This window comes from Octopus bimaculoides, chromosome 13 (genome assembly GCF_046866305.1).
Source record: "Octopus bimaculoides isolate indiv1 chromosome 13, ASM4686630v1, whole genome shotgun sequence".
In the NCBI taxonomy this organism is placed as follows: domain Eukaryota; kingdom Metazoa; phylum Mollusca; class Cephalopoda; order Octopoda; family Octopodidae; genus Octopus; species Octopus bimaculoides.
Window position 1 is genome coordinate 25,830,663 of NC_142940.1, and position 27,500 is coordinate 25,858,162.

The following is a 27,500-nucleotide window of genomic DNA, read 5'->3' on the forward strand; positions in this document are numbered from 1 at the left end:
AAAGTGAAGAGAGAGGCTGGAATGACTAGAAGAAAGCAGGTAGAGGAAAACTAATATATAATTAGAAGAGAAGCTAAGTGACAAGTGTATTTAACATGGGGTGATATGGAAAGTAAGATGTTTGTCAAGGTTCTTCAGCATGTGGATCTGCAGCATGAAGTGTTCTGGATTGCAAGGCAGAGGGAACAGAGGTGATATAAGTGTGTGTGAATGGATAATAACACACTTACAAATCCTGGGGGAAAAAGACATGGAATGCTGAGAAAATGCAAGGTAGAAAGAGTGTCTCCCTAGCGAGGACCCAGTAGATGAACCAGCCATATGAGTAAACAATAGTACGATTGGTAAAACAAGTAAAATTACAAAGGCAAGAAAACTCCTACTCCACCAGGAAATATTGCCAGATAAGTTGCTGAAAATATTTGGTGGAATAAAATAAGGATTAGTTACCCATATAGCTGAACAGCTTAAACATGAAGGGGTTATGCCCAGTGGCTAGCATACCAGCATCATCGTCAATGTTACAAAGGTAAAGGCGATGCTTAGAGAGATAATTACAGAAGTATCATATTCCTGGACCAGGTGATGAAAGCTATGGAAAGAATTACAGTTTAATTAATTAGGAAGAGAGTTAGACAAGATAATATGCAGTTTTATTTTGTGCCAGGTAAAACTACTGATGCTCTCTTCTTAGTGAGACAACTTCAAGAAAGGTATTTAATTAAAAGTAAATTGCTATATGTAACATTCATTATGCTTGAGAAAACCTTTAATAGGGCCCTCTTCTCTGTGATCTGGTGGTTGCTGAGGGAACTAGGAGTAGAAGAATGGTTTGTGAGAACCATATAATACATGTATAGAGGGGCTTCCGCAAGGAAACTTAACAGTACAACTTCAAATTTAGTGTGCAAATGGGTCGCCCAATGGTCAGTTCTCACACAGCTGGATGAACGTTTGTCCATCGGTCCATCTGTCTGTCTGTTATATATGTGTATATAGGTGTAGGCATGGCTGTGTAGATAAGGCATTTGCCTCTCAATCACATGGTTTTGGGGTCAGTCCCACAGTGCAGCACCTTGTGCAAGTATCTTCTACTATAGTTTTGAGTCTGCAAAAGCCTTGTGAGTGAATTTGGTAAGCATAAGTTTCATTGGGTGTATATGTGCGTGTAAAAGTGCTTCTGCTTCCTTCGATTAAATATATATATATATATGTATGTATGTATGTTTGTATGTATGTATGTATGTATAAATTAAATAATGAGGGTAGAAATTAATATTGATTGAATTAATATCAATTTAAACCGGTGGCCTAGCATATTTAAAAAATCTAAAGACTAAGAAAATTATATGACATCTATATAAAGAGGAATGACCACTAGGTGGATTCCTAATATACTAGAAGAAGACCCCAGATGGTCTAACCACGAAGAAAATTGTTCTCAAGAAATTTTGGCAAACACCAGAACGTGGTTAGACTATTTGAGGTCTTCTAGTATATTTAGGAATCCACCTGGTGGTCATTCCTCTTTATATATATGTAATATAATTTTCTTAATCTTTGGATTTTTTAAATATGCTAGGCCACTGGTTTAAATTGATATTAACTTCTCAATGTGGCTTCTGATCTGTTAGAGGGACAATGGATATGATTTTCACAGCAAGACAGATGCAGGAGAAGTGCCATGAGCAGAATATGGATCTTGTGCAGATATTCATTGATTTAACAAAGGCCTTTGATACTGTAAATAGGGCCTTTCTATGGAAAATACTTGGCAAACTTAGATGTCCGGATCACTTTGCATCTATAATTAAATTATTTCATGATGGGATGGAGGCTTGGGTCAATGTTGGTGGTGGCATGGTGGGACCCATTCCTCTAGAGAATGGTGTCAAGGAGGGTGACATCCTTGCCCCAACTCTCTTTTCTTTGTACTTTGCTGCTGCTTTTACTCATGCTTTTGCTAAGGTTAGCTCTCTGGGAATATATGTCAGATATCGATCTTCTGGCCACCTCTTTAATCTTCGCCAATTTGCTGCCAATTCAAAGGTTCTCCAGTCATTTATTCATGACCTCCTTTATGCAGATGACTGTGACTTAGTCACTCATACAATGGATGACATGTAAATACTCATGAATTGCATTTCTGCTTCTTGCAAGGCATTTGGACTTAGCATTAGCATGGTCAAGACTGTTGTAATGTTCCAGCCTGCACCAGGAAATCCATATGTGAAACCAGCTATCTTGGTTGAAGGAACAATTCTGAAGGTAGTAGACAAGTTTGTCTACTTGGGCAGCACACTCAGCCGTTCTTGCTCTCTGGATGAGGAAATATCTTCCAGGTTGCAGAGAGCAACTAATTCCTTACGGTCTCTTCAGTCTCATGTCTGGTCCCATGCATGTGTACCATGCATGTGTACTGACATCGCTCCTCTACTCATGTGAGACATGGACTCTGTACAAACGTCAGGTAAGGGTCCTTGAATGCTTTCATCAGAGATGTCTCAGGCACATTCTCAATGTTGGCTGGACCTCAAAAATTCCAGACACACAGATCCTGAGGACAGCTGATATCTTGAGTATTGAGGCGATGGTGCACAAACACCGGTTATGTTGGACTGGACACCTTATTAGAATGAAGGATAGCAGGATTCCTAAGCAGATGCTATATGGAGAACTTGTGAATGGAAGGAGACTCCAGCAGAAACCAAGGCTGCATTTTAAGGACTGTGTCAAGTCCTCATTAAAGGCCTGTGATATGCAGGACACTGACTGGGAGTACAATGATTGTCATCACCACGGATGGAGGAAGCAAGTTAAGGAGGGGATTGACACTTTTGAGAGAGCACGTATCCAGCATGAAGAACTTAAGTGAGCTGTGCGAAAGCGCATGGCTCATATAGTGAATGGGGAAAGCTTAATCTGCAATGTTTGCAGTCGTGTATCCTTGTCAAGAGCCACTAACGGAGCTGCAAATGCAAAATATAAGTTAGTCCTAGAGCGCACAATGTTCCTAAAGGTCGGCAATGGTCTTCCTTGGTCACGAGTGAACAGCCATCATCATATGCATATATATATGTACATACATATACATATATATATGCATATATATATATGTGTGTGTGTGTATATATATATATATATGTGTGTGTGTGTGTGTGTGTATATATATATATATATGTGTGTATATATATATCATCATCATCATCGTTTAACGTCCGCTTTCCATGCTAGCATGGGTTGGACGATTTGACTGAGGACTGGTGAAACCGGATGGCAACACCAGGCTCCAGTCTGATTTGGCAGAGTTTCTACAGCTGGATGCCCTTCCTAACACCAACCACTCAGAGAGTGTAGTGGGTGCTTTTACGTGTCACCCGCACGAAAACGGCCACGCTCGAAATGGTGTCTTTTATGTGCCACCCGCACAAGCCAGTCCAGGGGCACTGGCAACGATCTCGCTCGGAAATCCTACAGGAGCCAGTCAGGCGGTACTGGCAACGGCCACGCTCAAAATGGTGCATCTCATGTGCCAACCGCACAAGAACCAGTCCAGGGGCACTGGCAACGATCTTACTTGGCTTGCCGGGTCTTCTCACGCACAGCCCATTTCCAAAGGTCTCGGTCCGTAGTCATCGCCTCGGTGAGGCCCAATGTACGAAGGTCTTGCCTCACCACCTCAGCCCAGGTCTTCCTGGGCCTACCTCTTCCACGGGTTCCCTCAACTGTTAGGGTGTGGCACTTTTTCACGCAGCTATCCTCCTCCATTCTCACCACATGTCCATACCAGCGCAATCGTCTCTCTTGCACGCCACAACTGATGCTTCTAATGTTCAGCTTTTCTCTCAAGATACTTACACTCTGACGGGTATTCACATTGACATTACACATCCAACGGAGCATACTGGCTTCATTCCTTGCGAGCTTACGTATGTCCTCAGCAGTTACAGCCCATGTTTCACTGCCATGTAGCATGGTTGTTCGTACGCATGCGTCATACAGTCTGCCTTTTACTCTGAGTGAGAGTCCCTTTGTCGCCAGCAGGGGTAAGAGCTCTCTAAACTTTGCCCAGGCTATTCTTATTCTAGCAGCTACACTTTCAGCGCACCCACCCCCACTACTAACTTGGTCGCCCAGATAGCGGAAGCTATCGACTACCTCTAGTTTTTCACCCTGGAATGAGATAGAAGTTGTTTCCTGTTTGTTTGCAGTCTTTATTGCACCTGAAGATCTGTCACAAACAAAAACTAACTTGCTAGTTAACCTGCCTTTGATGTTGCTGCTCCTCTTATGCGTCCATAGCTTGCACCGGGTACATCTTATAGAGTTACTACCTACTCCTTTTCTACATACTGAGCAGGGCCATCTACCTGAAGGGGTTTGTGTTTTATCTACCTTCCTACTTATTAGGATTTTGGTTTTAGCTAGGTTGACTCTAAGGCCCTTCAATTCTAGACCTTGCTTCCACACCTGAAACTTCTCCTCTAGTTCTGATAGTGACTCCGCAATTAGGGCAAGGTCATCAGCATAGAGGAGCTCCCAGGGGCAACCTGTCTTGAACTCCTCTGTGATTGCCTGGAGGACTATGGTAAATAATAGGGGGCTGAGGACGGAACCTTGGTGGACCCCTACCTCTACCCGGAATTCATTGCTGTACTCATTTCCAACCCTCACCTTACTGGCAGCATCTCTGTACATGGCTCGCACAGCTCTCACTAACCATTCTTCTATCCCATGTACATGGCTCGCACAGCTCTCACTAACCATTCTTCTATCCCATGTACATGGCTCGCACAGCTCTCACTAACCATTCTTCTATCCCACCATATATATATGAGTGTGTGTGTATATATATATATATTATAATTTAGGGTATCTAAGAGATACCACCATGCTTGAAATAGCAGTCAAACCTTGACTTTAAACAACATTTAATGTGGTTTTAGAGTCAAGGTTTTAGTGTACCTTTGAGGTTTTTATTCCCATGCTGACCACCTGATAAGATCGGTATTTTAAATAAAGATCTTATCCTTATTTATATAAATTTACATACCCATACACACAGACACACAGACACACACACACACACACACACACACACACACACCTATTTATATATATATATATATATATATATATATATATATATATACACATATGCATATACATAAATATATACATGTTCCAAAATGTAACTACACGTGGACTGTTGGTGATTTTTTTCCCTCTGTCTTCCTTTTCTCTTGGACTTTCCTCTGTCTCCTGTTTCTGATGAAGAGCTTTTCTGGAAACATAAAACACCTTTTCTTTCCCTCTCTGAATGTCTTATTAATACTTTGCATGTACCACATACACTCACTGTCGTTTTTTTTCTTGTTGTCCCTTTTTTTCTGTTTCCTTTTTATTAATTATATATGATGATGATGATGATATATGCATATATATATATATATATATATATATATATATACCTAGATATATACATGTGTGTGTATATATATATATATATATATATATATATATATACAGGTTCAGCAAAAGAGACTGATAGAATAAGTTCTAGGCTTACAAAGAAGTCCTGGGGTTGAGTTGCTCATCTAAAGGCAGTGCTCCAGCGTGGCTGCAGTCAAATGACTGAAACAAGTAAAAGAATAAAAGAATATATATATATATTCTTTTACTTGTTTCAGTCATTTGACTTAGCCATGCTGGAGCACCACCAGTCGAGCAAATTGGCCTCAGGACTTTTTCTTTGGAAGCCTAGTACTTATTCTATCAGTCTCTTATGTTGAACTGCTAAGTTACGGGAATGTAATCGCACCAGCATCAGGTGTCAAGCGATGTTGGGGGACAAACAAGGACACAAACATATACACACACATATACATATAGAGAAGAAGTTCTAGGTATGGAAACAAGGTCTAGAATCAAGTGGTTTTAGAGTTAACCTAGCAAAAACCAAAGTCATAGTAAATAGGAAGGCAGGTAGATGGCCCTGCTGAATCTGTGGAAAAGGTGTAGGTAAACCCCCATAAGATGTATCTAGTGTAAGCTTTGGACACACAAAAGGTGCAGCAACATCAACAGAAGGTTCACAAGGAAAGTAACTTTTGTATGTGGAAGGTGCACAGGTACAGTAAATGCTGAAAATGTGCAGAAAATACACTCCATCAACTGTCAGGGGTGCAAGCTAGACGTAGTAGATAGCTTCCAGTAACTAGGTGACCAGGTCAGTAGTGGAGGTGGATGTTCCAAGAGCGTAGCTGTGAGACTAAGATTAGGCTGGGCAAAGTTCAGAGATCTCCTACCCCGGCTGGCAACAAAAAGCCTCCCTCTCAAAGCGAAAGGCAGATTGTTTGATGCCTGTGTGTGAACAGCTATGCTGCATGGCAGTGAAACATGGGCTATAACAGCTGAAGACATGCATAGGCTTGAGAGAAATGAAACCAGTATGCTTCGCTGGATGTGCAAAGTCAGTGTGCACGTTGAACACGGTGTAAGAATCTTGAGAGAAAAGTTAGGCATAAGGGGAATCAGATATGGCGTGCAAGAGAGACGACTGCACTGGTATGGTCATGTGATGCATATAGACGAGGACAGCTGTGTAAAGAAGTGCTGATCTCTAACTGTAGAGGGAATCTGTGGTAGAGGTAGAGGAAGATCCAGAAAGACATGGGATGAGGTAGTGAAGAATGATCATTGAACTTTGAGCCTCACTGAAGCAATGACTAGTAACCGAGACCCTTGGCGGTGTGCTATGCTTGAGAGGGCCTGTCAAGCCAAGTGCAACCGTGCTGGTGGCACACAAAGAATCAACTTTTGAACATTGGGCCTCATGGAGGCAAAGTGGCTGAATTCCTTTTGAGCATTGTCTCTCATGGAGGCAAAGTGGCTGAATTCCTTCCAAGTCTCACAGAGGCAATGACCAAGACCTTCGGCATTATGTCATGCTTGAGAAAACCCATCAAGCCGAGGAAAATTGCAGCTATGGCAGATACCGGTGTCACACAAATTAGCACCCGTGCCAGTGGCACGTAAATGCACACCCATACCTGGAATGAGAAATTTAATGCCAGAAAATTTCTGGAATATGATTAAAGCACCTACAAAGCAGAAATTTATAAACGCTGGTTAAATTCAACTCCAATAATCTTACCTCGTAAATTTCAAATTAAACTAATACCAAACGAGCAGGACCAACAAAGACAATTAAAGGAGAAACTAGCATTGGAAAAAATGAAGACGGAAATCAAACTCCTTAAACTTAGAGCATTAAGCAATGAACAAAAATTTAAAAACATAGATGAGGAAATATATACTGAATTAAGGAAACATTCAGATGGTCAACTCTTGGAGAATGTTTCGAAACTATAGAAAACAACATGTGAAACTGAAGAAACCAATTCCCTACAACGCTGGGAATGACAAGCTAATTTTTTTCTAAACTATGGGACATAGTTCAACATAGAAAATATATCGGATAACCCCTTCCTGAAGAAAAAGAAACCAAAAACCCATGCAGAAAGGACCTCACATTTATCTAACTCAAACCACAGACAATCTAGGGGACACAACTCCACTGAGCTAATCTCACTGCTACCCAAAAATAACTTCCAAACAACAAATAAGAATTCCGTTCATAATAGAAAATCTGGACATAATTTTCAAGGCCCCCTACATATAAATCAAAAGACCCATCCAAATCTCCAGACTAACCTAAACTTTTAGAACCACTACCTACCAATCTACCCCCATCATCTCACAAACAATGGAAAAACTTACCTCCAAGACTTAACCCTCAACATGAATATTTCATGCATTCAACTAGACACAACCTAACTAGACAACATAACTTCTCCCTCCACTCACATTACAAAATTAAAAACAAATTTAACCCAAACCCTCAGTACATCCATAATTTAGTCCACTACAGTGATTCTACCACAAACATACTACCACAGACACGCTTAACACCCATTTTCTCCTCACTAAACCAAATACAATATAGACTTCCCACAACAATCGACCTACTACAACCATTTTTAGACCTAAATCAGAGAAACAGAGATGTGAAATGAAACAAAATGTACAAGAACAACTGAAAATATTCAACTTACCAAAAAAATCTTAAGTACTACACAAACTAAAATTCTAGCAAGAGGTTTAAAGTTTACACCAACCCCTTACAGATTGAACCCGATGGAAATCAAGGATAACGCTATGGATTTTTGCCAAAAATTGTGCCTCACAGAAGCGAAAATGACTCAATAGTAAAAAACAAAAGCGAATACAAAAGGTAGAAATAAAGCATTTGATGATTTTTGTGAACACATTACCAATTTTTCTTTCAATACCCTACAAAAACAACGAATTAAATCTAACCTTAACACAAATGAATGAAAAAATCTAACCAAGTTAAAAATTGATATAAACCTCACCATTAAAGAAGCCGATAAAGGAAGTGTGGTAGTGGCGATGGACACGGAGTACTATAAAAATTTAATACTCTCCATGTTGGAAAGCAATATTTACTATGAGATGATAGTACAATACAACCCACAGAAGACACTTAAAATCTTATCCTCTTTGCTTCAAATATATAGAAAGAGCCTCACTAAAAAAGAAATTGACTATTTATTCAATTTTAAATACAGACTAAGTCTTTTTTACGGATTACCTAAAATACACAAAAATTCAAATATTTATAAAGCTTGCAAAGATTCTCCAAGCCTATGCATTAATGTTCCTTCCCCTACTGATCTTAAACTAAGGCCCATCATTGCTGGCCCTGCTTGTGAAACCCACCATTTTAGCAATTTCCTCGACATCTTACTCAAACCATTTCTGAAATATGTGAAAAGCTTCATCAGGGGTGACTTAGACATGCTTAACCATCTCCCGAAGACAATAAATGAAAGAACCCTGCTAGTATCATTCGATGTGGTGAACTTGTACACCAATAGAAGCAATCACCTTCTAGCTAGAAAAATACCCAGAAGAAATCCCAGGATGCATCAACTACAGATTCATAATTGCAGCACTGAAATTAATCCTACTGAACAACTATTTCATGTTCGATACAGTTTACTATCGACAAAAATGTGGAGCTGCCCCAGTGATTGCAAACCTTGTAATGGGTTACCTAGAGCTTAAAATATATCAATCATCACTACAAAAATATGACACCTCATTTCATTGCTATTTAAAGGAGAACTGGAAGAGGTACTCAGATGATTACTTTATACTTTGGAAAGATAGCATGAACAAACTCCTCAATTTCAAAATAATGCTCAACAATATCAATAGCAACATACAATTCACCATAGAACACAGCAATAAACAACTCCCTTTTCTTGACATCCTAATTAAAATAGTAAATAACCACATAGAAACAGACATCTTCTATAAACCCACAGATTCAAAAAAAATACCTATTATTCAACTCATGCCACCCCAAATATGAAAATTAATATAACTTATAATCTAGCGAAAAGAATCTGTACCATAGTTTCAGACCCCAATACTTGTGAACGAAGACTCCTTGAACTCAGATCAATACTAATCAAAAGACATTACCCAACATCATTAATAAATGATGGGATTAAACAAGCAAAGGAAATAGACATACGAACATTAAGGGAAGTCAACCGAAATACTACACCAGACTTAAAAATACTCCCATACATCTCCACACACAACCCTAGAAACAATGAGGCCTTCAACATTATCATCCAAAATCTGCCCATCCTCAAAGGAGATAAAACAATGAACAAAATTTTAGGCTCACACAAAATCATCAAAAGCAAAATGCAACCAAAATCATTGAAAAAAATACAAACCAATACAAGACTATATCTATTAACAATGGAACCAAAAGTGAAAAGATGCGGTTGCCCTAATTGTAGAACATGCTCCCACCTTTTGGAGGGTACAGAGTTCCACTTTAAACAAGGTGAAATATTTAAGATAAAATCAAATTTCACCTGTGCCTCGAAAACCTAATCTATGCCATTTACTGCTTAGGGTGCAGTAATCATTAAATTGGCCAAACAGGAATGTCACTCCGTCAAAGAACAACTCTGCACAAAGAACAAATCCGCTACTCACAATACAGACAGTTACAGGTCAGTGGACACATAGAAAGGTGTGCTAGGAACCTTAATCCTAACTTCCAAATTTTCCCCTTCTATCAATGTTCACAGAACACCTTAGTTCAGCAAAGAATGAATATAGAAGCAACTTTCATTGATAAATATCATCCACAACTCCATGAACACATAACATAATATAGAACACTACTAACCTTACCATTAATTCCACTAATTCCAATACATTCCATACACCATTCATATTACAGTATTACATCTACCCTAATTGCACTACTCCCAGAACTACTTACCTCCCTTCTAGACCCAACACTGTTTGGTAATCGGTGTGCATTCAAAGCCAGTGAGTAGCAATTGACAAAACTGGTATGACTTTGAATCCCTTTAACAGTTCAAAATAATGACTTTTATTCCTCTTAATTCTACCTCAGTTCTTCTAATTGTATATATTTATTGTTACTTTTCATAAAAAAGCCTTTATTTTTTTATATCCAATGTGCATTTTCACTTTTTTTCTTCTTACTTTCCCCATATATCTACCACGTGTAGTTTATTTTTCTCTTTGAAACCTATTTCTATTTTATATATATATATATATATATATATATATATATATATATATATATATATATGTATACACACATCCATACATACACATTATATATATATATATATATATATATATATATATATATATATATATGTATACAGACATCCATACATACACATTATATATATATATATATATATATATATATGTATATATTCATACTCCTGTACTTCAAAGACAAACTAAAAGACAATCTGAAGCAATGTAACATTCCCCTTTTTCTTGAGGAAACAAAGCATCAGAATGTAGGACCCAATGGCAGTCCTGCTTTTTTTCAGTTCAGAAATTCAAGAAATGTCATCTCCAGCATGCTGGCATGCAGCTCCTCTAAATGAAAACCTTACCTATCAGTGTGATTTTGTGGCACAGAGCAAAGCAGGCCCTGCTGTCGACACAAGAAAACACACAATAAATGATCCAGAAGCACTCAAATAAACTGAGTCTTCATTTTGTCCCATTTGCAAAAATGTTTTCAAGCCACCAGCAGGCCTCAAGAGACACATGTGTATCCACAAAATATGATTACTACATTATTTTAATGAATCTTCATTTGTAGTTCACAACAAGAGAATCCAATATATGTATGTGTGTGTATATATATATATATATATATATATATATATATATATATATATAAATATAAATATTGGAGGGTTTGGAGGTGATGTACAGGAATTGTATACTAGAAAAAATAATAATCAGGTACTCAGATGTCTGGATGGTTGTATATTTACAGATTTTTATTCATATGTCACATGTTTTATAAATTAGCGCTTTCACCTAGTCTTGTAGGTTTATCAAATTTTTTATATCAAAATTTGATAAACCTACAAGACTAGGTGAAACTGCTAATTTATAAAACATGTGACATATGAATAAAAATCTGTAAATATACAACCTTCCAGACATCTGATTATTGTTTTTACTAATATATATATATATATATATAATCAAAATAAGCAACAAGGATATCCAGAGGTAATCATTACATCAATTTAAATGCAGAGCAATCCTTAGCTGCATAAAGACAGAATTTAATTAAATTTAAACAGATGGACACATTAGTATAATTTTACCAAAAATCTCCAAGAAGCTAAGGAGATAGAAAAAGAACATGCTGTCTTCACTTCAGCTTAGAAGCTACTAAGGTATCAGGAAGAAAGACTTGTTAGAGATTTTGCTTGTCACCGTTTTATGGGGTCAGTTTTAATTTATAGACTAGTTTATTAAATTCTGTCTTTATGCAGCTGAGGATTGCTCTGCATTTAAATTGATGTAATGATTGCATTGTTCAATTAAATGGAGTTGCATGAAACGATCGTACTGCATTACCTCTGGATATCCTTGTTGTTTATTTTGATTTTAATCACCTTATTTTGAAATTGTATGGATAATACTGTACTAAATTCTGGTGCTTCAACTTAAGTACCATATTCATCTGAATCTCTCTCTTTCTCTCCCTCCCTCTCTCTCTCTCTCTCTCTCTCTCTCTCTATATATATATATATATATATATATATATATATATATATATATATATATATATATATATTCATTCATTTGTACCATGGGTTCAATGAAATGAAAGACATGCTGTTCTAGTATTGTTTTACAGTCAAATGCTCTACCTGTTGCTAACCCTTATGTGTTTTCAAAGAAGGAAATATTCATACTGCTTCCCTTTGAAGGTACGGAGTTTTCACACATCTTTTGACAGGGAAATGACTGGAAATCAATTATATTTATACAACTTCAGAATATAAACATTCATACTAACACAAATGCTCTCACACACACTCTCTCTCTCTCTCTCTCTCTCTCTCTCTCTCTCTCTCACACACACACACACACATGTACAGTGAATTTTGTAGAGTTTCTGTCTGACAAATTCACTTACAAAGTATTGGTCAGTCTGAACCCCAAACTTTGTGACTGTGAAGCAAACTGCTCAACCTATCATATATGTATTTGTGTGTGTGTGTGTATGTACATATGGACATATACACACCAATACATTAAGACATTTATTAAAAGACTATACTGTCAGAAATATATTTGTACATTAACTACATATATATGTATGTTGTGTGTATGTCTGTGTGTGTGTGTGTGTGTGAATGTCGTGCATATTCTGCTTGTGTATGTGTAAGTATGTGTGTGCTTGTGTGTGTGTATGTGTTTGTGTGTGTGTGTGTGTATGTGCGCATGTGTGTGTTTAAACACTGTCATAGTTTCCATCAGTGCAGCAGTCTTTATATGCGAAAAGTGATCAAAGCTGAAATGGTCCCTGAATAAGAGTAATAAAGCAATCATGTTGAAAAGAGTAAAAGATGGCTGTCTGATTATTGCATAATGAAAGTGTCGGATTATAATCAAATTCAAGTGTAATAGCGAACATTTCATATGCAATATTACTTTTAATGGAAAATAATATCAGAACATACAGACAGGCACTGGGTGTAACAATTTACTTACCTATGCAAGAATGTCCCTTTGGGTGAAGATTGTAGCCATCATTACATTTACAAAAGTAACTGCCTAATGTATTGACACACTTATGGTCACATTTACCATTCTTCTTTTTACATTCATCAATATCTAAAATACAATAGAAGACAATATCATAAATAATTAGCAAGATAGTGCTGAGAAGAGACATAAAAACATACACAAAGAAACACATGCATGTACAATGCTGTATCATTTTATATCCTTTACTCTTTGCACAAAACTATGATCCATATTTTGTCAGTAAGAAATGCTGCCATGCATTTATGAAAATGTTACATTCTAAATTTACTTAATTTTTCTTTTACTATAGTTTAAAAAATAATTTTTTTTTATTTCCTCAATATCCAAAAACTGAAACAAGATCTTATTGTCAATGGTAAGATCTCAGTAAGAGATGCAAATATCTTTATCTGATATCAGACAGCATAATTTGATTACTGACGCAGTCACTATTGGAAAAAAATACAGAGACAAGAAATGGAGTATGATTACCTGATAAGAAAATTGTAAAACAAGTAAATACAGAAGCATGTAAATGCATAAATCTAACTGAGCTAGATATACTGGGAAGGATAACAGAAGCCTTCTAATATTAGAAGGCTTAAATTAGAAATAAAGTGTAAGCAGAATATTGAAATAAGAATGTGGATGCTACTCGATGTAGTGAGTTAAGAAATTTTAATTAGATTTACTAAAATATGGAATGTTGTAATGAATAAGTCTGATCTTTAGCAGCACAGTGATAACTCCAGACATGTTTTGGTCTTATTAGTCTTCATCAGTAAAACATAGTCTAACCATAAGTGTACATTTTTTAAACAACTATACAGATATTAGTGCTTCATGAATGAACACTTAGTGTTGTAATGATTTAATGGAATGACTAAGGAAAATAAATACACAGGTATACATCTGCCTAAAAACAAATAGAAATTTGGGCACTAGGATTCTATATTTAATAAACATTTCAAGATAATATTCTTTTGCAATTCAGGATGAGAATTAATCATTAAGATAGTAATTGTTCATATCAGTAACTAATAAAAATTTCTTTGTTTATTACAACAGTTATTTTTAACCCCAACTAAACTATGAAAATTTTATGCCATGGATATCTGTAGGTATTTTTTTACAGCAATTCCTATAAAAATAAAACTTCAGTTATCAACACATAGTTCATATATCTCAGTTACAGTATAAGAAAAAGATACCAAAATGGATTAAGCAGAAAAGGAAGATTGATTTTGATAGCAATGTCCATATATGGATTAGCCAATGGAAGTAATGTTAATAGGATTTATATGCCCAATACTAGAATAGGGATAAGATTAGTTTGTTGTAAAAAATGCAGTTAGAGCAATGGTGTAGTCTGATGTGTAAAGAATAATGCAGAACCAATGCAGAAAGTTATTAGAAAAGCTAAAGCAGCCATGACTGAATAAGGTGTAAAACTAGGATAATTGAAGAGCATTCAATGTGGGAGCAAAAATGTTTAGCAGATGGTTTCGGGTTCAGTTCCACTGCATGGCACCTTGGGCAAGTGTCTTCTACTATAGACTCAGACTGACCAAAGCCTTGTGAATGGATTTGGTAGACGGAAACTGAAAGAAGCCCATCGTATATGTATGTATACATTTATGTGTGTATATCTTTATGTTTGTGTTTGTCCCCCACCACCACTCGACAACTGGTGTTGGTGTGTTAACATCCCTGTAACTTAGCTGTTCAGCAATAGAGACTGATAGCATAAGTACTAGGTTTCAAAAAAATAATGTCCTAGGGTTGATTTGTTTGACTAAAACCCTTTAAGGCAGTGCCCCAACATGGCCACAGTCAAATGACTGAAACAAGTAAAAGGTAAGGGATATCTGAGATCTATCTCCCTGCTAACTTCACTAAGCAATTCAACTTCTGTCTTTGTCACTTAAATTATTGGTTTCAATGTTTGGCACAAAGCCAGCAAGTATGGAGGAGAGGTTAAGTCGATTACATCATCCCCAGTACTCAACTGGTACTTGTTTTATCGATCACAAAAGGATGAAAGGCAAAGTCAACCTCAGCAGAATTTGAACTCAGAATGTGGAGATGGATAAAATGTCACTAAGCATTTTGTCCGGCATGCTAACCATTCTGCCAGCTTGCTGACTTCTTTGTCATTTTAATTATTGACAAATCTTTCGGTGATGATTCTTACATCTTTAATCCTGGTCCCAAGACTTGATATCTACATGACTACAAAGTCAACCCAAAATGGAATGATAAATGGTAATAAATGATGGGAAAGTTTGCACTTATGGCAGTCTGTTTAATTGTAAATGTTAGTTGAAACAGTTTAAATGTTCAGATACTGATATGTTTGACCTAACATTTCACCTGGTTTTGCTATCAATTGCTAACAGCTGACCCCCACATATAGAGCAGACAAACATTGTCTGTCAGCTTTTGTTGTTACCATAACAACCATCTGTGTGTTAATGTTCTCACCTTCATGTGGCATCACATGGACAAATTCATGCCACACTAATGATATAATTCAAATAAGTATCAAAATAAATTTTAAAAATTAAGTCAGTAGTTGATATTTACTTAAGACATTTAAATATTGAAGCTACATAGTACAATACATTGCATCACACTTTACATCAAAGAACTACTTGACTATAAAAGTACAGTATGTTACACTAGTACAAAAATACAATAGGTTACACTAGTGCATTTTATTATACCAAACCAGACCATATAACTACACTACTACCAACACTATCTTACATATTGCACAACACCAGACTATATCTCACCTCAATATTTCATTAGACCACCAAATTGTACTAGAGATCACATTACACTAAATAGATTAAAATATCAATATCTCTGTACCTCACTCCATTATTTTACAAAAGTATCATTCCATAAAACTGTTAGTAGTAGTAAACACCATCACAACTGTAGCAGGAGAAGCCTTAGTAAAATATCAAATTTTAACAAAATGAAATTGACTTACCTATGCATGTGACGTTATTCTTTGACCAGAAACCATTTTTTAAACATTTATAAGTTGACGAGCCACTCAACCGATAACCTTTATGGCACTGAACTTGACATTTGGAGCCAATTTTTATTTTCTGATTCAGTGGGCAACCTGAGTTTTTCACAAATGTATTTTCAGGGAGTTCAAACATATCACAATATCCTGTTTGGCAAAAAATAAATAAATAAAATCAACTATACACAAAATTTCAGACATATATCTGATGTATCTGGATTAAAAGACATAAAGATCAATATTTTTCAAAGAAAATGATATAAGTAAACAATGCAAAGGTTAATATTCTTTTTTAGATATATTTATAGTTGAGAAACATTTCCCAGTCTTTTTGAAGTTCCTCTTGGATAGGAATGATAAAAAGAGCTTAGTGCAACTAAAGTGATTTATATAGAGATTAAAGTGTGTTTTGCTATTGTTGAATATCCCTAGCCAACTCAGCTTGAGAATATAGCACAGGAGTGAATATTTAGAATCATTCCATAAGAGATTGCTTACATTGGTCTAGTTTTGGGCCATGCTGTACACTGTATTGTGGCTGTGTGCAGTGAAGTGTAACAATGAAAGTATGTTGTAGGAGATGTAGTGTTTTCTTATTTAACATGCAAAGTCTAATCTGGTGTGGATTCATCCTACATTCTCAAGCATGCAATTTTGTTGTTTGGAGAGCTAGAAATTGGCAGTGCTTGACAATAATTCTTAGAATGGAAGAATGTTTCATATTGAAGCAGTGATTCATTAGAATGGAGTATGTAATGTTTGATATAGAGCTTTGTGCTGTGCAAATGTAAGAGTTTGGGTGACAGTATGTTTGAATTAGATAGGAGCCACATCTAGCCTTGTTCGACAGAGTTGAAGACATTAGAGTAATGGTGAAAGAAATGGAGAAACTAAAAATGCAAGAATCTTGAAACTAAAATACACAAGAAGTGAGAGATGAAAAGAAAATCAACATCAATACTAGAATACTAAGAATGGTAAGAAGAAAGAAATCTGGAAAAATACATAAACCATTCCAGTGCTGACACCATTAAATACAGTATATCATGCCAATAATAGTCTGCTTGGGTACATTCTAACACTCTCAGCTCAGCAGCACAACTTAAACAGTACATTCTAACTACAACATATACCTTATACAATAGTAATGGAATCTCCATTAGTTTTGACAATAAGTATTCAGTAGTTTGATCAAATGAATTACTGACTCTTTAATTATAAGTGGCTGAATATTCCATAACCATGTGTATCCTTAATTTAATCCTGTGGCAGAGTGTGACAAAGCTGGAATTTTGAATTACAAATGCAGTCTACCTAACGGGTTTCTAAACAGTTTCTGTCTACTCAGTTTCCTTCACCTGAGTTGACTTAAATCTTCGATAGCCAATTCTAAATATTACTATATATTATTCTTGTATTGGTTCCAGACATTGAGCTGCATCCACGCAGGAGCACCACCATTGAAGGGCTTTACTTAATCAAATCAACCCCAGTACTTATTTTTTTAAAGTATGGTACTGATCCTGTCGTTCTCTATTTTACTGAATCATTAAGTTACAGTTATAGTATCCGATTTCCAAGTAACCCACATTTTTCTTGTAGCTACTCCAGGGGGAACATGGATGAAGAATAATTACATATGACATATTCAGATTTGATCCTTATTGTGATCGATACCAGCAATTATCTAGAAAAACCATACATAACAATAAACCTGTATAAATAAAGAAAATTTACATATATGTATGTGTATTTATCTATGAGTGTGTTTACAGGTTTGTATATGTGTATGATTATGTGTTTATGTATATATATATATATATATATTTGAGTGAGTGTATGATTATGTGTGTATGTATGTAGGAATGTATTTGTGTATGTAAACAGCAATGTCATTATACCAAAGATATTCAACTGTGACATACTAACAGTCATCTTCAAAGATTATGGTTATCATCTATAGAAACAAAAGCCGATAACAATGGCATGAATAAATTTTTTTAAATTATGGAATTAAATGTGTTTTGACTTGCTGATTTTGAAATTGCTATTCATTCTCATCTAGACTTAAATTCTCATAATATGTGTGTGTGCGTGTGTATGTGCGCATGCACACACACACACACACACACACACACACACACACACACACACACACACACACACACACACACACACACACACACACACAAACATATCCACACATAATAGATCAAATTTTTATGTACCATTTCTCAATTTAAATAACAATAATATATCCACTATTTACTATATGATATCTATCTATGTATTTTAATGTCGTTGCATGATATTTCTAATATATGTCTCCACAATCAAGGTTAAATGAAACATCTGCTTGCAAAACACACCAAAAAACATTTGCATTGAACCATTATAAAGAGAAAGAATTTATGGAATTTTTTCACATACTGTGAAAAGAAAAATATTATACACCTAATTAAACAAATTAGAATCCCATAGAAAGCAAACTATTGGAGATTGTTTATTGATTCTTCAAAGAGAAGTCTCAAAGAGCTTTATTGTCATGTTCATAATGATTTGTATCTTCTATACCTATAGGATAACTCTTGAAAACAAATGAAAGTATGAAATTCTTCTTATAAATGGTAAATCATCACAAACAGAATTTGTGCAAATTTAAAAGTAACTCCACTTACAATTCAAGGTGACTATATAAAACTTCCAGATTTTTTTAATCAATGCTAACATATGTCCTTTTAAACAGAAAGTATGATCACCTAGAAATAAATTTTTGCTAGAAGACAGCATTTTCTAATGTCTTATATTATATTAATATGTCAAGTTTGTAGCTAAGCAATATTAAAGTTTCTTGGAAATACAAAAGACTGAAATTATAAGCAACTAGTGGAAAAAAATGTTTAATAACACATCATTGATTTGATGTAGGATGAGTGCAAAAATACAATTTCTACATTTTCATTTTCACTATTTTGCAGAAACTGTGACTGTAATGACAAGCAAGAACACTGTTAGTATAAGATAACTATCAAAGCCAGTGGAACATGAGTATTATAGGTGATTATGTTACTGTTGAAAACAAAATGAATCTCTTATTACAAAATACACCAAAAGAAAAAATATCGTACTCTATTATAATTCCTTTCACAGTTTGGATATTTTATAGGATTAACTTGACCCTAGCACTCGATTGGTGTACTTTATTTTACAAACTCAGGATAAAATTAAAGTTGAATTTAAACTCAGAACATAAAGACACATAATCAAATAGGCAAGCATTTTGCTTGATTCTCTAATGATGCTGCCAGTCCAACATCTGTATAGATTTGTGCTCCAATAAATGAGAAATACAAATGTGATGATAAGAGATATCGCCGTATGGGAAATCACTAAAAGTAGGCTTTAAAAAAATGATGTGGTCAAGAGGCATTACAATGGAACTTTCAAGTCTTAACAAGCCCTGAAGGCCACTGAGCCATACAGGAACTGTGCCCTGTAGAAGGGTCCAAGATAGAGGGCATGAGATTAATGATAAAGTGCAGAAAGCCTAGTTAGTTGTTCATGGGTCACAGTAAAAATAATCTCAGTGCCAAGTGCCTGGAGGAACTGGAAAGACTTACCAAAAGAGGAAGAAAGAATGAAGGAAAGAAAGATCAATTGCAATGACAAGAAGAACCACAAACTCCAGTTTCCAGACCACCATCAGCCCAGATTCTGAGGATGGAAATTTATGTCCAATACTAGAAACAGATAAGGTGATGAGCTGGTAGAATTGTTAGCACACTGGATAAACGCATAGCAGCATTTTGTCTGTCTTTGCATTCTGAGTTCAAATTCCACTGTCTTTACTTTTCATCATCTTAGAGTCAATAAAATCAGTTCCAGCTGAACATTGAGGTTGATACAATCAACTTATCCCCTCCCCCGATCTTGCTGGTCTTGTGCCAAAATTTGAAACCATTATTATTATTATTAGTAGTAGTAGTACTAGTATTATTAATAATAATTATTATAAGGCGGTGAGCTGGCAGAATCGTTAGCATGCTGGGCAAAATAGTTAGAAGTATTTTATCTATCTTCACATTCTGAGTTCAAATTCCACTGAGGTTGACTTTGCCTTTCATCCTTTCAGGTTCGATAAAATAAGTAATAGCTGGGTACTGGAGTCAATGTAATCAACTATTCCCCTCCCCCAAATTTCAGGCCTTGTGCCTATAATAGAAAGGATTATTATTATTATAATAATTATTATTATTATTATCATTGCCTTTGCACAGCTTCTAATGCTGGAGATGTACTACGGTGTCAGCTGTTCACTACCAGTGAGCTTAGGCTACACCTCTTATTTTTCGAGCACCTGCCGGAGTATTCGAGCAGTTCTTAAGCAGTGCTGTTTTCTGCAAGTGCTCCACCCTTATTGCAGCCCCTATTTGTTCCATGTACTTCTCAAGATTTTTACTCAGTTCAGAGCTCTGTCAATTATTGATACCACTACTACCACCTTTTTCATTGACCACAACTGCTTTACCTCCCAAGCTAACTTGTCACACCTATCGACTTTTCTTTTTTCCTTATCTCATACCTTGTTGTCAGCTGGGAATGCTATATCTATGATCCAATATCCCTATGAAATTGTTCATGCATTCTTTTCTTTACCCATCTATTTTCAGTTTCAATCGTTTTCAATTGCTTGTACAGTGCTTTATCTTTGCAATCTTTCATCATACACAAGCCTGACCTTCTTACTTCTAATAATAGCAGTTCTGTGGCATTTTTTACATACCATGCTATGTTTTCTTCTGCTCTAATGCTGTGTTTGCATCCAATAAGTCCTCTTCCCCATCTTTTTCTTGGTACATAGAGTCTGTCTGTATCACTTTTTGGGTGGAGTGTCCCATATCTATATTTTGTTTTATCATTGTCACTCATATGAGGTAGCGATTATCAGGTTGCGCCGTTAACAGTGTTTTTATTGTGACACCATCACTAGATGTATCATTAATCAGGACATGGGGAGACTTGGGGAGACTCCACCCACTCCTTTCATTATTATTACTATTATCATCCCTGATATCACTGGTATTATTATTTGGGCCTCAGATTCCTGTGCTATCAGAATAGTAGTAGTTGTAGTATTTGTAGTATTAGCAGCTGCAGCATATTATCATTATTTTTATTTTTATCATTTTCACCCTCACCACCACTACCACTGTTATTATCATTATTACTATTTCCATTCATTATTAAAAGATTTTGTTAAATGTTCTTCATTTTCAACTTTTGTCTTGTACTTGAGATAATCATAAATATGTGGTTGTTGAAAGAAATGGGGGTGGGGAAATAGCAGTTTGGTGAATAGATCCAATTCTCCAGGTCTATAAATAGATTTGGCAGTTGGTGAGGAGGTCAGCCATAGAGACAAAACAATCTTCGCACCCTTTTGGTCAACAGAGGTCAAATGTGTTTACTACTACCAGCGACCACTGGGGAGCGCTGATCTTGCCCTTGAGAAGAAGTAATTCAACCTGTTCTATTTCTAATTACTGGTAGGGAAAACAATAATATATATATATATATATATATATATATATATATATATATATATATATATATATATATATACTGATATTCACGTCATTGAATTTTTATTATTATTATTATTATTATTATGCTTTGGCTTTGCTTTAATTTATACACGTTGCAACCAAGTGTCAACCAGAGATGTCAAAGGGCAACAAGATTTTGTATCTAAAAATGTTAACAAGTGAAGTGTTATGCAACTGAAAAAAGCTGATGTCTATGCGGGGGTGGGGGTGGGGGAGAACACACTGAATTTGTAAGGTTGCATTTACAAGGGTAGGAATTTATGTAGAATATGTGAAGTGTAAATAAGTATGATCTTTTGCAATTCACTTATTTTGGAGCTGCCAGAGACTTGGTTTGCATATTTGTTTGCTCCTTTTGATTTCATTCCAAGTGTCTCAATAACAATGGCTAATGTTGTTACTTTGTAATGCTATATTATTCTAATTTCAATCTCTAGATCCTTATATTTCCTCAACTTCTCAAAAGTTTTCAGATATGTTTTTATCAGCTAGGGCTGTAGCATTAACCAAAAGATAAGTCTTGTTAACATGATTTTTCATGGTGATATCTGGTTGGTTAGTCTGTATTTCCTGATCAGTTCGAGCACTGAAATTCCAAAGGATGGTAACCTCAACATTCTGCACAACTTGAATTGATTTGGGTTCCCACCAATTCTCTTTGAGAGGGAGGTTGCTTGTAAGCATATTGACCAATGTATGTCCTGAGCTGCCCTGTCATGTCTCAACTTGTACTTTAAAAGTGGTAGTCAGCTGCATCTAGAGATTATGTGGTCAACAGTTTCTGAATGTTCTCCATATATGCAGCACAAGGGATTGCTTTCCAGCCTCAGAACATTACACTGGTAATTCCGAATTGGAAGGCTCTGATCCTGGGCAACAATGATTTATCCCTCAGTTTCTGATTTAAGTGAGAGTATGTAAATCACAGAGGGATAAGGGTTTGGTTTACGTCAGGGTCACTGGCTCTACTCAAATATTTGCCATACAGTGGCTTTTGTTCTAATTTCTTCTAAGTGTATTGAAGGCTGATTTGTTTGGCTATATTTTTAAAATTTGTTTTGTCATGTCTGTTGGGGATACATTTTCTTCGAGTACTGGTTCTTCTAGCTGCATTTCTCAAAAGCATATTCTTCCATTTTTTGTCACTTAGTGCAACTTTTTGGTGTCTTTATGTTTCAGAACCAGCTTTAACATCCAACTGTTTGCGTGTTACAGATAGACAGAAATACCCACATTTGCAATTTTCAATGAGAGTTGAGACTGCCTTCTTTTCTTCAAGGGTTTATTTGGTCTATCCCTGCTTTTGAGTGATGCATATGAAGCACTGTCATCGGCTTTCAGATTTTGACATCAACTTTGTTGCATTCAGAGATAGATCAGTTTATAACATCAAAGCTGTATGTGATTGCAGACATGGCCAGCATGTTTAGGGCCTCAACTCAGACTTCAGAATAACTCTCACTGTCCAATAGCACTTTTCTTATCCTTTCTCTCATTAGTGATGTTTAATCCCATCTCCTTCACATACTCCTAGATACTCAGGTTCTATTATTATTATTGTTATTATTATTATTATTGTTATTGTTGTTGTTGCTGTTGCTTTTACTACTACAACTAATAATAATAATGGTTTCAAATTTTGGCACAAGGCCAGCAACTCGATAAAAACAACAACAAAAACAACAACAATATCCACAAGGTCACAAACCTGTAAAGGTACTACACGAGACTGCTATATTCAAGCATTTCTCAATAACATTAGAAACCTAAGTAAAGTGAAATGATTTTTAGTTGGAATCAAAATTATTATGCTGGATATTTACATTTAATCTACTGCACTAAATGCCAGGTTCTGCCTGTAACATTCACTGTTTAAATGTTTTCAATTATTATTTGTTAACACAGATCATCACTGGTTCCCTTGGATTTTTACTGTTTTACTAAATATTGTAGAAAATGCTGCACACAACAAGTGACAACATAATCTATGAGTAGAGAAAATGATAGAAAAAATAGGTAAGAAAACTACACTAAAGTTTTAATATTTACTTACCAACACAAGAATGTTTGTCCATATCCAAAGTGAAACCTGAATTACATATGCAACGGTAACTGCCCACAGTGTTAAAGCACAAATGTTCACATTGGTTGTTTTGGTGACATTCATTGATATCTAGAAAAGTATACAAGACAGTTATACAGCTCACATTAATATTACATTGAAGAGACAAACAGGTGATTTATAAGAACTTATATATATCATCATCAATGGTATTTTTTCTTTACTTACTAGGTGTAAAGAAAGGGGCAGTGTACCCCATGGTCTTACAGGCCCTCCTAAACCAATGTCATGCCAGCAGGAAAGACATGAAGAATTTCCAGAGGGATGATGTAATGAGTAGGCATGACTAGACACATTGATTAATGCAGAGCCTAATGCAAGGGCACAAGATGAGTGGAAAAGTGAGTGGGACAGGAATATTTGAGTGGAGCTGGCAATGGTCTAGCCAGCTCTGAAGAGTAGAGGCCATTATATAACAGCTACAGAAAAGGAAGAGAAAGAGAAGATATAAGAGCATAATTGTGAGCCAGAGCTTGTATTGGTTCTGCAAATGACTTAGTCAGTCAGTTTGGTACTCCTTTTCTGGATGCAGTCAGCATTTGTATGTGTAGTGGCAGTACCATACTATACGTGCAAACAATACTCCATTACAGGCCTAACCTGAGCTTTGTGGAGAATCAATAATTGTTCAGGGCTGAAGTATCTTCTGGGGCAGTCACTGGGCGATGTGGTTCTAGCTACATTAGGGATGTGCTTTCACTAGAAGAGATTTGTAGTAACAATGTGCCCTAACATTCTGGCAGTTGCTTATAAATGCTAAAGTAATTAAATGGAACTACATTAAAACATTCCCACTCTCAGACTTCCTTATCTGAAATTTATACAACTCCCAGAACTCCATTTGTTAAGAGCAATAGAATAAAACAACCAGCAATAGAGAATAAAAAACAATTGCTTCATTATTTCATTTGCAAATAGCCAAATTTGCAACAAGTGCAAATTTAAAGAAAAAAATTATAGAAAATATAAATGAAAATAAAATCAATGGAGTCTGAATTCATACAATAATGTTAGTTATTCTTCTATAACAAATACCTTTTTACCAAACTAAATTCAATACAATAATTTGAAAGAATGTAGGTGTTCACTCACCTGAACAAGAATGGTTATCAGGGTGCAGTGTAAAGCCAGCATTACAGCTACAGACATAACTTCCATTCGTGTTGTGACAGTTTTGTTCACAGTTTCCATTATTTTCCTGGCATTGGTCAATATCTGGAAATTATACATGTACTTCATACATATTATATATATATATATATATATATATATATATATATACATATGCACATACATACATATGCACATACATACATGCATACATGCATATATGCATACATACATGCATACATACATATATATATATGTATATATATATATAAAAATGATTTTGTGTGCATATGTGAGTGTGTGTGTGTGTGAACATGTGTGTGCATGTGCATGTATGTGTATATGTGTGTGTGTGCATCTGTGTGTGTCTATTTTTATATGCCTACAAATAGAGAACATTAACTAAATAAAGAACACACAAGTATTAATATACTCACAAACACATATATATATGTGGATGCGTGTGTATTCTTCATGCATTACACAACGTTTTGGGATAATTTGAAATTTAAGGTATGCTTTTCTGTAATAAAATACTGTGATATCATTGCCATACTAATTTTATTACAAGCATTTTGCATGTTTGCAGATATCAGGTGACTATTTAAAGTGGCTATCACTACCAGGTAACCAAAATATTTTGAGTATTCAATTGGATAAAAGTATGAACAAAAGGATGGACTACATGTGACTGTAACTGGATTTGGATAAACACTAGACAATGAATGAGCTTAGTAATATAGATGACAATAACAACAAACTTTCAATTGCTAACCCAAATATAACAGAAGCTTAGCTCTATGAGCAAAATTTCTTCTGAATTCTAATAATTCTTTCTGCTATAGGCACAAGACCTGAAACTTTAGGAGAGGAGGTCTAGTTGATTACATTGTCTGCAAGACTCAACTGGTACTTATTTATCAACCACAAAAAAATTAAAGGCAGACTTTGGTGGTATTTGAACTCAGAACATAAAAGCAGATGACATATCACTGATCATTTTGTCCAGCATGTTAACAATTCTGTCAGCTCACCACCTTTACTGCCGAACACTACTACTACTACTACTAATAATAATAATAATAATAATAATAATAATAATAATAATAATAATAATAATAATAATAATAATAATAATAATAATGATGATAATAATAATAATAATAATAATAATAATAATAATAATAATAATAATAATAACAGAAAATAAGAAAAAAACACAAATGACAGATTTGTTTATATTTAAAGCAAGTATGATGATAGTGGCATGAAAAGTTTAAGAATAGTGAAAGCTGTGAAACTTGAAACAATGAAATCTAGAAATATAAAATCTGTGATACTATCATCAGTTTGTCCTTAAAAGAAATTGATAAATTGATGAAAGGTTCAGATTCTTATCACAACATCAAAATCTGACTGAATCTACAAAGTGTTTTCTCAAAGATTATGTGATGAGTCAGTTCATGTTTGTAAATTTGATAAAATTTGAACTAAAAGACTCTGCGAAGAAGATGGTATGATTCATATGAAATTCATAAAGAGAATGCAATCATGTGAACATTATTCGAACTCCTTAGAATATATTCAGTCAGGTGATCCAAATTTTAATGTAAGCATTAAATTCAATCAGTAGCTTGAAATGATTTCTAAATTTCAGATGATTGAAATGCATGCATGCACACATGCACACAAGCATACATACATGCACATTGTGTCACATGTTAATAGAAATAGATATAAATCTGATTCTAAATATAATATATAACTTTCATAGATATATTCAATATACTCCATAAAAATGTACTGCACTTGGTAAAATTTGTTTTAAAAGAGGAGGAAAAAATATTCCCCACCTCCTCCTACACAAAAAAAATTGGTGAAGAAATTGAAAATGAAGATTCTGCAAGGTTTTTTTTAAAGAAATTGACATAAAAATACTTCAAGGATAAATTAAAATTCAATAGTTTTAATGCTAAAACACAAGTTGACACTTGCAGAAAATGTGATCTGAAACTAAAGCAATTTGAAGGATCATCCATTAAAATTTTGGGGAAAGTTTGATACATTGTTGATGAACCTAAAAATATCACAGTAGGATTAGGAGGGACATAATGTTGATAGTTCAACATTAAATCATAAAAGTGAAGCTCTACAGGACAATTTGAAGACTAAGGGATTTTTTAAGTGAGCATTAGTCAAAGTAAAGGTGAGGAAACTAAACAATGGTTTCAAATTTTGGCACAAGGCCAGTAATTTGGGAAGTAGTTGTAAATCAATTACATCAACCACATTATTAAACTGGTACTTATTTTATCAACCCTGGAAGGATGAAGGGCAAAGTTGGTCTCAGTGGTGTGCTAATGATACTGCCAATTCACTGCCTTAAATAAAG

At 35.2% G+C, this 27,500-nt stretch overlaps 1 protein-coding gene across 4 annotated transcripts in view; it reads right to left on the bottom strand.

Moving 5' to 3' along the window:
• LOC106871923 (uncharacterized) overlaps positions 1-27,500 on the bottom strand; it is a 423,018-nt gene that overhangs the window by 81,662 nt on the left and 313,856 nt on the right. For all 4 annotated transcript variants that reach the window (XM_089361578.1, XM_089361580.1, XM_089361579.1 and 1 more), the window contains 4 exons: positions 25,091-25,213; positions 23,930-24,049; positions 16,229-16,417; positions 13,192-13,314 (listed from right to left, as the gene is read on the bottom strand). In XM_089361578.1, coding sequence (XP_089217704.1) covers positions 13,192-13,314; positions 16,229-16,417; positions 23,930-24,049; positions 25,091-25,213 — 555 coding nt within the window. The remainder of the gene's footprint in view (positions 1-13,191; positions 13,315-16,228; positions 16,418-23,929; positions 24,050-25,090; positions 25,214-27,500) is intronic.